Source organism: Camelina sativa, chromosome 16 (assembly GCF_000633955.1).
Source record: "Camelina sativa cultivar DH55 chromosome 16, Cs, whole genome shotgun sequence".
Lineage (NCBI taxonomy): Eukaryota > Viridiplantae > Streptophyta > Magnoliopsida > Brassicales > Brassicaceae > Camelina > Camelina sativa.
Window position 1 is genome coordinate 8,206,021 of NC_025700.1, and position 11,344 is coordinate 8,217,364.

General features: G+C 39.4%; 2 protein-coding genes across 5 annotated transcripts in view; both read right to left on the reverse strand.

The window, feature by feature from the left end:
- LOC104750156 (nuclear pore complex protein NUP98B-like) lies at window positions 4,455-7,341 on the reverse strand. Its single transcript, XM_019237718.1, has 9 exons — window positions 7,295-7,341; window positions 6,644-7,202; window positions 6,446-6,533; window positions 6,305-6,344; window positions 6,069-6,207; window positions 5,740-5,856; window positions 5,480-5,633; window positions 5,274-5,315; window positions 4,455-5,181 (listed from the first exon to the last, which is right to left on the reverse strand). The coding sequence occupies exons 1-9, from the start codon at window positions 7,339-7,341 to the stop codon at window positions 4,568-4,570; spliced, it is 1,800 nt and encodes a 599-aa protein (XP_019093263.1). The 3' UTR covers window positions 4,455-4,567.
- Window positions 7,600-11,344, reverse strand: part of LOC104750155 (nuclear pore complex protein NUP98B-like) — a 13,028-nt gene continuing 9,283 nt past the window's right edge. Inside the window, exons 7-14 of one of the 4 annotated variants that reach the window (XM_019238421.1) lie at window positions 9,789-9,824; window positions 9,591-9,678; window positions 9,450-9,489; window positions 9,214-9,352; window positions 8,885-9,001; window positions 8,625-8,778; window positions 8,419-8,460; window positions 7,600-8,326 (exon numbers count right to left, since the gene is read on the reverse strand). In XM_019238421.1, coding sequence (XP_019093966.1) covers window positions 7,713-8,326; window positions 8,419-8,460; window positions 8,625-8,778; window positions 8,885-9,001; window positions 9,214-9,352; window positions 9,450-9,489; window positions 9,591-9,678; window positions 9,789-9,824 — 1,230 coding nt within the window. In that variant the 3' untranslated portion in view covers window positions 7,600-7,712. Of the gene's footprint in view, window positions 8,327-8,418; window positions 8,461-8,624; window positions 8,779-8,884; window positions 9,002-9,213; window positions 9,353-9,449; window positions 9,511-9,590; window positions 9,679-9,788; window positions 9,825-11,344 lie in introns of all 4 variants that reach the window. The other 3 variants (XM_019238420.1, XM_019238423.1, XM_019238422.1) reach the window with 3 other exon arrangements.

Sequence of the window (11,344 nt, forward strand, 5' to 3'; positions counted from 1 at the left end):
TCACATCCTTGGTAGACCTCATGCACCTAAAGCTTACACACCACCTAGGATGAACAGGACATTCTCTGGGAAGCATGCATTGTCATATTCTGCTCCACCCGATGCCTGAGCTTCAACACAATCAAGCTAATGACTGAAAACAAGCGCTTAGTGGGAGGCAACCCACTTCTAGGTTTTTCTTTTCCTTTGTCATTTTTCTTTTTGCATTGAGTCAGTTTTTGTTTGAAATTATGAATTGTCTATCTATCATGTTGCTTTTAACTTGTGTTTGAGTGTTTCTTAACAGAATAATCATCCAAGGATTGCTCCATCAACACAACTAACTGCAACTAACAAGGAGTTTCGGCCAACAAAACACCATTCGTGATGAGTGTCGATCGACACTGAAATGGTGTCGGTCGCCACCAGCTGGTAACCCGAAACCAGCTCATCTTTTCATTACAATTTTCAATTTATTTTTGTTTCTTTTAGCTTTCCTCTTACTTGAAAACACTGGGGACAATGTCATTTAAGTCTGGGGGAGGTTAGTACTAACTACTAACAGAGTATTTGTTCTTAGTGTGTCAAAACCGATTTTTTTTTGTTGAGTCAAATTTTTCAAAATTGTGTTGGGAATAATGATTTTTCTTTTTAGTGTATTGCTTTGACTGATTAATGCTGCAGATTGAATCCACTAATCCGAGTAATGAAAAATCCAATGGCTGACCAGTAAACCAGAGACATCTAAATTTCCAACTGAATCCATAAAAGCCTGAAGTAACTTCTGCACTTTTCTTTTTACCTCATCAAGAGCTTTGTTAAAAAAAAAGAGAATAAAAGATGAGATGATTTTGATCAGTTTAGAGAGGTAAGTAAATTACCTAGCCCTGGGATAAAAAACCGAACCAAAAAAACCGATCCGAGATTTTAGGTGTTCGGTTCGGTTTCGGTTATAAGAGTTGAACCGATCGATAGTAATTATTTTGGGTATTCGGTTATCGGTTATTTCGGTTCAGTTTGCCTGAACCGATCGGTTAACCCGAATAAAAACAAAACCCTAACTTCTTCTAATTCTAATCTAACCTAACCTAACCTAACCTAATTAGCCGCTCGATTCGACTCCTTCTTCTTAGTTCTTACTTCTTACCCTTGTTCGTCTTCTTCTTTTTCTTTCCCTCATTTGTCTTCTTATTCGTTCTATCTCTTCTATTTATTCTTCCTCCTCTTCGTTCTATCTCTTCTTCCTCTTCTTATAGATATCTTCTTTTTTCTTCGCTATGTCATTCGATCAGATCTGCAAGCTTCGCCTTTAAAGTTTTGCCGCCGATGTGTCTCCAACTCGTCGACTCGTCGGAGGAGACTCTTCTTTTCGTTGGAGAAAAAGCTCATTTTTTTTTAATTATTTTTTTCTTTTTCTTTTGTTAATGGGTCTAATATATTCAAGCCCAGTTTTTAAATTTAAACTGGTCCAACAATTTTGTTCTGATGCCCAATAGTTCTGTTTTTTACAAAAGTACTCGATAAAGAAAGACAAAAATCGGTTATTTCGGTTTCAATCCTCAAAACCGAAAATAAACCGAAAACCGAACTAACCAAACCAAATTTTATTTCGGTTAAATCCGGTAACATTTTTAAAAATCAAAATAAACCAAAAACCGAAATAACCGAACCGAATAAACCGAAGTCCTAGGGCTAATATTACCTGTGACCTCATTATTCTACTCTTGAGTCAAATGATCACACAAAGTTTGGAAGCGAGGGGTAGGTAAATTACCAATGACCCCATTATTCGCCTACACCTTTGGTTTAAAAAAAAAAGAAGTCAGTAAAAAAAAAACAGCAAAGCAAAGCTCAAAGGAGGATAAGAATAGAATAAGTCTGGGGAGAGGAAGAATACCACATGTTGTAAAAAGATATATCTTGCTTGTTATGGTATAGTACGGTAATGAGTCTAGAAGGTTCTTGACATTGATCAAATTCATGAGACCCACTGATGAAGGATTAATGGAGGAAGTAGTGGAATATGGTATGAATTTGGGATGCTATGAATGTCAACAGAGAAGTACATGGTGGTTCGATTTGGATTTATCTGCTAGGCATATGGATTATGGTTTGAATGATCATGGCATTACCTTAGAGAGAAAATGAGTTTCTGTGTTTTTAAACCTCTTTCACAGGTCTAAGCTTCTGTTTTGCTTGAGGGCAAGCAAAGACTAAGTCTGGGGGAGTTGATATATCATGGTTTTTACGGTTTTTAACCATGATATAAGTGTGTTTTTGAGTCTTTTCATTTGTTTCTAGGTTGTCTTTGAGTCTTTACAGGTTATCTAGGATTTTGGCACGGATCGAGCGAAATGGAGCAATTTGGATCGTTTTGGAGCATCTAATCAATGAAGTCAATTTGGAGTCTGATCAACTGACCAGTGCCGATCGAAACTGAAGGAGCATGGATCGACACCCAGTCCAAACCGACGAGAGAGCCAAAAATTGGAAGTTTTACAATTTTGCCCAAAGTTTTCCATAATTGCAACATAAGTCCCTGACGTGTTTTAGGACATATTTATAGTGTTTTTGGGTTTTGTAAACCCTTAAGTTTTATTTTTCCCTAGGAGAGAAAATTCATAACTCTTTTTTTCTTCTTCTTTAATCTCTAAATGCTATCTATTTTATTCATGATTTGTGTTCTTACAATTATGTCTGAGTAGATATGCTTGTTAGGTTTAGGGTTTCTCATTAGGGATTTCATGGATTATTAGATTAATTGATTGTTGGATTCATTATCTTTCTTGTTCTTCACCATATGTTGTTCTTAATGCTAGATCTTTGATTAGTCATCTGGATTTAGATCTTAGGATTATTAATTGATATGAGAATATAACTGATTTTCTTGACAAAAACCTTTGGTGAGCAAAATTACTTCTTGCAAAGAGATTTGATTTAGTAATTTTGTGAACTTATCTAAACTTGATTTTATTGCTGATTTTTAACCTAGAATTTTACAAAGAGATTTGGATTTTCTGGTTTTAAATTTAGATAATATTTGCAGTGAGAACTGATTTATTTTACAATTGTGTTTAGAGTTCAAGAACGGTGCTTCATTATTGAATCATGCTTGCTTAATTAATTGATCTGATTTTCCATGATTTCCTGAGAATTTCCCTAGGCCTAACGTTTAATCCTTCTGAATTTTACAACTCTTTTATTTTCTGTTTTATTTTGCTAATTAATTACAATATTTCTGTTTAGCATAATTAAAAGATTATTAAATCTATTGTGTGAATCTAGAGTTTATGTGGATTCGATCTCTACGTACTACACTGATCTCTTAATTTTAGAGAGTAGCTCTAGGGTAAATTTGAGCATATCAATCAGTTCTATGAAGCTCTCAGAAGATGCCGAGCATGTTTATCAAGATGGAAATCGCTACATCTCAATAATTCAGCAAAGAAACTCCAGGAGCTAAAGATTCAACTTTACAAAGAGTACAACTCTAATCCCATTGATCATCAGCATATTCGATCTTTGAAATCGGCTTTATTAAATGAATACAAGATGGAAGAGGAATACTGGAAAACTAAAAGCAGAGTCCAATGGCTTCAAGTAGGTGATCGGAATACCAGGTTTTTCCATGCTAAAACCAAGCAAAGACGAAGCTATAACAGGATCAATGCTATCACAGATGAAAGTGGGACAGTGTGGACATCAGAAGAAGGTATTCATAAGGTTATCATCAATTATTTTACTACTCTTTATCAGTCTAAAGATAAGGGCATCCATGAAAGTGTGTTTAAGCTTATTAAACCAAGAGTCTCCAATGAAATGAATGAAGCTCTTATAAAACCTATTATAGAAGAAGAGTTATACCAGGCTGTTCATCACATGGCAAGAGAAAAAACCCCTGGACCTGATGGCTTTAACCCAGGATTTTTCTAAAATCATTGGTCCACAATAAGATTAGGTGTGTATGCTTTTGCCAAGTCTTTCTTTGAGAATTGCACGCTGGACCCTAAAATGAATTATACTCATATTTGTTTGATACCAAAAGTAGGCCAGCCCACTGAAGTAAAAGACTTTAGACCTATTAGTCTTGCCAATGTTGCTTAGAAAGTTTTGTCTAAAGTCTTAGCCGACAGGCTCAAACCTTGGTTGAATCATATTATTTCAACCAACCAGTCTGCTTTTATTCCAAGGAGACTGATTACTGACAACATTCTCATTGCACATGAACTACTCCATTCTCTCCATACTAAAAAAATTAGCTTAACCTTTCATTGCTGCAAAGTTGGATATTAGTAAAGCATTTGATAAAGTTGAATGGTCTTTCATTGAGGTAGTGATGAAGCAGATGGGTTTCTCTAGTATATGGTGTAATTGGATCATGAAGTGCATTACCACTGTTTCATATTCTGTGCTAATCAACGGTTTACCAGTCGGACATATTACACCCCAAAGAGGTATTAGACAGGGAGATGAGGTAAGAGCAAAAGACATGTCATTTTTGACATTATATATTGCAAAAACAGACCAATAGACAAACCCCAAAAAAGTAAAATAAAAAAACAGGACACTAGTCTACACAATGATCTTTCTACATATCATCTTCTTCTCCAAGCTTGTAGGAACTGAAATGCTCCACCTTGAACGTCCACTCGCCTTTCACAGCATCATAGGACACAAACTTAGCTCCCTGTTCCTCAGCTTTCCTCTTCAGCATTTCCTTGTACTTGTCCAATCTCGCGCCTTCCTTCACTTGCGTACCGGTCTTCTTGTCCATACATTTTATGTTCAGCAAAGTTACAACGGCGGGCTTATTCAGTCCTTGACCCACAGGAGGTTTCTTGCTCTCGTCCATGTACACATTCACTTCTCGGTTTTTGAACTGAACCACCATTTCCAGGTCGAGTTTACACACATCCGTCTCTCCCAGAAACTTTATACTCCCGTAACCGTGTCTCCCAACAACAAAGTCCTTTACCCGCTTGCAATGACCCGGATCAACCCTTTCTTTTGTAGCCAGTTCTTGGATCCGAGGCTCTGTGAAATATTCAGCGTGGTGCAGCTTCGGCATCAATGTCTCGATATCTGTTCCGCTTGGTGAACTGTGTGAACCGTTTTTGTCGCCTCCGTGATTTTCATGTGTTCCGTTCGGTTTCTGATTGGCTTTAACCGGAGGAGCCTCACAAGTTTCACCGTTATTCTTATCTGCAGATATTGATAGTAGAATCAGAGAATGGTCCTCACATTGCACAAACGTAATCACTATTTCGTTACAAATTCATATTTTAAATACTCACTCTCATGGTTGGCCCCATTAGTAACCCCATTTGACTTATTACCTCAAATGTAAAAAGTGTCAGATATGATCAAATTCAGCCACTTTATTAAATATTGAAGCAGGTCGACACTATTGGAGCCATGTCTAGAAAAAAGGAACTATTTGGGACAATAGAAAGCCTCCTTTGCAAATGAAAATGCCAATCAATGTTAAAAGCAAGCTTACCATTCTCCTGCAGTGGGGCCGGGCCATCCTTTCGATGTTCTGATTTTACCCTTTCAACTGGGCGTATAAATAAAGCTCTAGGGTTTTCCCTTGGAATGAAAAGGGCATCAGCCTTTGGTGTACTGGAATTCTCTTCATCGCTGAAGAATGGAACCTGAAATAAACATTGAAGAAACAAACAGGTAGAAAGAGCCTCAGTAACAAAATTAAAGACTGAGCTATTAAAGACCAAGCCAAAATTAAGAAAACAGAAAACATGCCTTTGGACCATCATCACCAGGACGGTACTTCCTTGTAGGTAGCCTGACCCGCCTTTGTAAAAGGTGTCGAGAAGTCAGGAGTGGAGATACTCTTACATGAGCAGGCTTATCAACGACCTGAGAAGAAAGGAAAATATATATGGGTTAATAACATGGAGTAGTCATTTGTTTCTGTCATAACATCGTATCTATGTGAGCAATGACAAACTTCAAGATGCTATGCAGAGGAATTCAATGCCTAGCAACAGAATTTTATGTGCTTCAAATTTGGAAAGAAGTTATGAAGAAAAACGTTGGTGTGTACGTATTGAAAAAGGCAGTATACTTACAGGCATGCTGGAGATTCCATACTGAATGGAAGGTGAATTCCTACCATGACCAATTGAAACCTGAGGCAAAGCAGGAAGCGTTCCAAATGGGTTTGTAACAGGAGTTGGTTGCATAATAGCAGAGTTACCGAACGCAGGCCTGTCAAAACAAAAAAAAAAAGAATGAAACACTGATGTTAATAGATTATCTAAAAGGAAAATTAGAGTCGGAAACACTGATGTCAGAGAGACCATACACTTGCTTAAAGTTGCTTTGGCTCAAATTTCCCGTTCCACCTGTAACGCCAGATGTATAAGCTTCAGAACATAAACATACAGGACTTAGCTTATAGTATTCAAGATTATAATATTAAGGATGCTTTGATTGATTGACATACCTGTTTGGGTTTGAGCAAAGTTGTTGAAACTAAAAGCACCTGATGGTTGAGTTGGCTGAACTGATTGGTAAGGTGTCGAAAGAGCAGGCTGCAAAAATAAAGCCAATATTATAAATCCCTACATAACTCAAAAGGCAGAGAAAGAGATATCAACTCTGAAGTGAACTGGCATTTAAATAAGTTAAAAAAGAAACTCACCGTTGTTTGACCATAGGGAGAGATGCTTGTAGTGAAGGATTTAGAGCTTGAAAACAGATTTGCGGAGCCAGTGGAAGGTGTACTGAAAATGTTACTCTGTCCATTTGCAGGATTGGTATTCTGTCCATTCACAGAACTAGTCTGTTGAAATGTAGGAGTGGTATTCAGTCCAAACGCAGAACTAGTCTGTTGAAATGTAGGAGTAGTACTCTGTCCAAATAAAGGGTTTGAACCGAACAGCGGAGATGACTGACTGTTGTTATTATTTCCACCCATGCTAAATGCTGAATTTGACCCATGTGCAGGGGCTGAACCAAATGGCTGCTGTGTGCTTGTTGCAAAACTAGGGGATGATCCAAAAACGGATGTGGCATTTGATGCAGTTGACCCAAACATGGATGGGCTAGTGGGTTGACCAAAGGATGGGGTAGTGGGTTGACCAAAGGATGGGGTAGTGGGTTGACCAAAGGTGGGGGTAGTGGGTTGACCAAAGGGAGAGGGAAAATTTGGGGTAGTTGTTAAAGTCTTCTGTGCAAAAGGGTTTGTTGGATTTGTNGACCTATTAGTCTTGCCAATGTTGCTTAGAAAGTTTTGTCTAAAGTCTTAGCCGACAGGCTCAAACCTTGGTTGAATCATATTATTTCAACCAACCAGTCTGCTTTTATTCCAAGGAGACTGATTACTGACAACATTCTCATTGCACATGAACTACTCCATTCTCTCCATACTAAAAAAATTAGCTTAACCTTTCATTGCTGCAAAGTTGGATATTAGTAAAGCATTTGATAAAGTTGAATGGTCTTTCATTGAGGTAGTGATGAAGCAGATGGGTTTCTCTAGTATATGGTGTAATTGGATCATGAAGTGCATTACCACTGTTTCATATTCTGTGCTAATCAACGGTTTACCAGTCGGACATATTACACCCCAAAGAGGTATTAGACAGGGAGATGAGGTAAGAGCAAAAGACATGTCATTTTTGACATTATATATTGCAAAAACAGACCAATAGACAAACCCCAAAAAAGTAAAATAAAAAAACAGGACACTAGTCTACACAATGATCTTTCTACATATCATCTTCTTCTCCAAGCTTGTAGGAACTGAAATGCTCCACCTTGAACGTCCACTCGCCTTTCACAGCATCATAGGACACAAACTTAGCTCCCTGTTCCTCAGCTTTCCTCTTCAGCATTTCCTTGTACTTGTCCAATCTCGCGCCTTCCTTCACTTGCGTACCGGTCTTCTTGTCCATACATTTTATGTTCAGCAAAGTTACAACGGCGGGCTTATTCAGTCCTTGACCCACAGGAGGTTTCTTGCTCTCGTCCATGTACACATTCACTTCTCGGTTTTTGAACTGAACCACCATTTCCAGGTCGAGTTTACACACATCCGTCTCTCCCAGAAACTTTATACTCCCGTAACCGTGTCTCCCAACAACAAAGTCCTTTACCCGCTTGCAATGACCCGGATCAACCCTTTCTTTTGTAGCCAGTTCTTGGATCCGAGGCTCTGTGAAATATTCAGCGTGGTGCAGCTTCGGCATCAATGTCTCGATATCTGTTCCGCTTGGTGAACTGTGTGAACCGTTTTTGTCGCCTCCGTGATTTTCATGTGTTCCGTTCGGTTTCTGATTGGCTTTAACCGGAGGAGCCTCACAAGTTTCACCGTTATTCTTATCTGCAGATATTGATAGTAGAATCAGAGAATGGTCCTCACATTGCACAAACGTAATCACTATTTCGTTACAAATTCATATTTTAAATACTCACTCTCATGGTTGGCCCCATTAGTAACCCCATTTGACTTATTACCTCAAATGTAAAAAGTGTCAGATATGATCAAATTCAGCCACTTTATTAAATATTGAAGCAGGTCGACACTATTGGAGCCATGTCTAGAAAAAAGGAACTATTTGGGACAATAGAAAGCCTCCTTTGCAAATGAAAATGCCAATCAATGTTAAAAGCAAGCTTACCATTCTCCTGCAGTGGGGCCGGGCCATCCTTTCGATGTTCTGATTTTACCCTTTCAACTGGGCGTATAAATAAAGCTCTAGGGTTTTCCCTTGGAATGAAAAGGGCATCAGCCTTTGGTGTACTGGAATTCTCTTCATCGCTGAAGAATGGAACCTGAAATAAACATTGAAGAAACAAACAGGTAGAAAGAGCCTCAGTAACAAAATTAAAGACTGAGCTATTAAAGACCAAGCCAAAATTAAGAAAACAGAAAACATGCCTTTGGACCATCATCACCAGGACGGTACTTCCTTGTAGGTAGCCTGACCCGCCTTTGTAAAAGGTGTCGAGAAGTCAGGAGTGGAGATACTCTTACATGAGCAGGCTTATCAACGACCTGAGAAGAAAGGAAAATATATATGGGTTAATAACATGGAGTAGTCATTTGTTTCTGTCATAACATCGTATCTATGTGAGCAATGACAAACTTCAAGATGCTATGCAGAGGAATTCAATGCCTAGCAACAGAATTTTATGTGCTTCAAATTTGGAAAGAAGTTATGAAGAAAAACGTTGGTGTGTACGTATTGAAAAAGGCAGTATACTTACAGGCATGCTGGAGATTCCATACTGAATGGAAGGTGAATTCCTACCATGACCAATTGAAACCTGAGGCAAAGCAGGAAGCGTTCCAAATGGGTTTGTAACAGGAGTTGGTTGCATAATAGCAGAGTTACCGAACGCAGGCCTGTCAAAACAAAAAAAAAAAGAATGAAACACTGATGTTAATAGATTATCTAAAAGGAAAATTAGAGTCGGAAACACTGATGTCAGAGAGACCATACACTTGCTTAAAGTTGCTTTGGCTCAAATTTCCCGTTCCACCTGTAACGCCAGATGTATAAGCTTCAGAACATAAACATACAGGACTTAGCTTATAGTATTCAAGATTATAATATTAAGGATGCTTTGATTGATTGACATACCTGTTTGGGTTTGAGCAAAGTTGTTGAAACTAAAAGCACCTGATGGTTGAGTTGGCTGAACTGATTGGTAAGGTGTCGAAAGAGCAGGCTGCAAAAATAAAGCCAATATTATAAATCCCTACATAACTCAAAAGGCAGAGAAAGAGATATCAACTCTGAAGTGAACTGGCATTTAAATAAGTTAAAAAAGAAACTCACCGTTGTTTGACCATAGGGAGAGATGCTTGTAGTGAAGGATTTAGAGCTTGAAAACAGATTTGCGGAGCCAGTGGAAGGTGTACTGAAAATGTTACTCTGTCCATTTGCAGGATTGGTATTCTGTCCATTCACAGAACTAGTCTGTTGAAATGTAGGAGTGGTATTCAGTCCAAACGCAGAACTAGTCTGTTGAAATGTAGGAGTAGTACTCTGTCCAAATAAAGGGTTTGAACCGAACAGCGGAGATGACTGACTGTTGTTATTATTTCCACCCATGCTAAATGCTGAATTTGACCCATGTGCAGGGGCTGAACCAAATGGCTGCTGTGTGCTTGTTGCAAAACTAGGGGATGATCCAAAAACGGATGTGGCATTTGATGCAGTTGACCCAAACATGGATGGGCTAGTGGGTTGACCAAAGGATGGGGTAGTGGGTTGACCAAAGGATGGGGTAGTGGGTTGACCAAAGGTGGGGGTAGTGGGTTGACCAAAGGGAGAGGGAAAATTTGGGGTAGTTGTTAAAGTCTTCTGTGCAAAAGGGTTTGTTGGATTTGTAGATGTCTGGCCAAACGTTGGTGAAGGAGAGAATACACTTGGCTGAGAAGTTGTTACACCGAATCCAGCACCTCCAGGAGATTGACCAGGAGGACGTTGTCCACCTGAAAATTAAACAAGAAGAGAATCAATATTTTGGTAAATAAAGCCCAAACATCTAACCTTAAGCCAACGCATAACATGGATTTGTCTGCCATATGACCTTTATCTCCTCGCTGGTAGTCCTCCCACCTAAGCTCCTCCTGGTTTTTTTCTTTGTATACAGGCATGGCAGATATAGATTGTAGCCTCCCAGGGTTACTACCAGTGCCTGACTCTACCTCAGTTGTAGGTGCATAAGGCATGACCCTACTACCCCCTTGTTGACCCCCGCTAGTTGTTTGACCCCCAAATATTGGGGTCGAAGCCTGTGCACCTGCAAAACAAAACATGTGAACATAATTAGTTACCATTTAATGGGTGGGAACGTTCACTTCTAATCTGTAATTGAATAGGAATAGCTGGAGAACCTTGGGCTCCAAAGGGAGATTGTGTAGAGCTAAAGGCACTGCTACCAAATGCTGAGGTAGACTGTCCAAAGGATGGGGAAGAGCCAAAACTAAAAGATGGGGTACTTGATGCACCAAACGCAGGAGTGCTTGATGCACCAAAGGCAGGAGTGCTTGATGCGCCAAACCCAGGTGTGCCTGTGGCTCCAAACGCGGAAGTGTTTGAGGCGCCAAATGCGGAAGTGTTTGAGGCACCAAAGGCAGGCGTGCTAGAGGCACCAAAGGCAGGAGTGCTAGAGGCACCAAAGGCAGGCGTGCTAGAGGCACCAAAGGCAGGCGTGCTAGAGGCACCAAAAGGTGAAGATGAACCAAAAGAGCTGTTTCCAAAGGCAGGCTGTGATTGCTGTGGGGTGCTTCCGAAAGGACTTGACTGAGGCGTTGAGAGGCCAAAAGACTTTTGACCAAACGTAGAAGTGCCTGTAAGAAAAAATTGATCAGTGTTCGTAAGAAAAG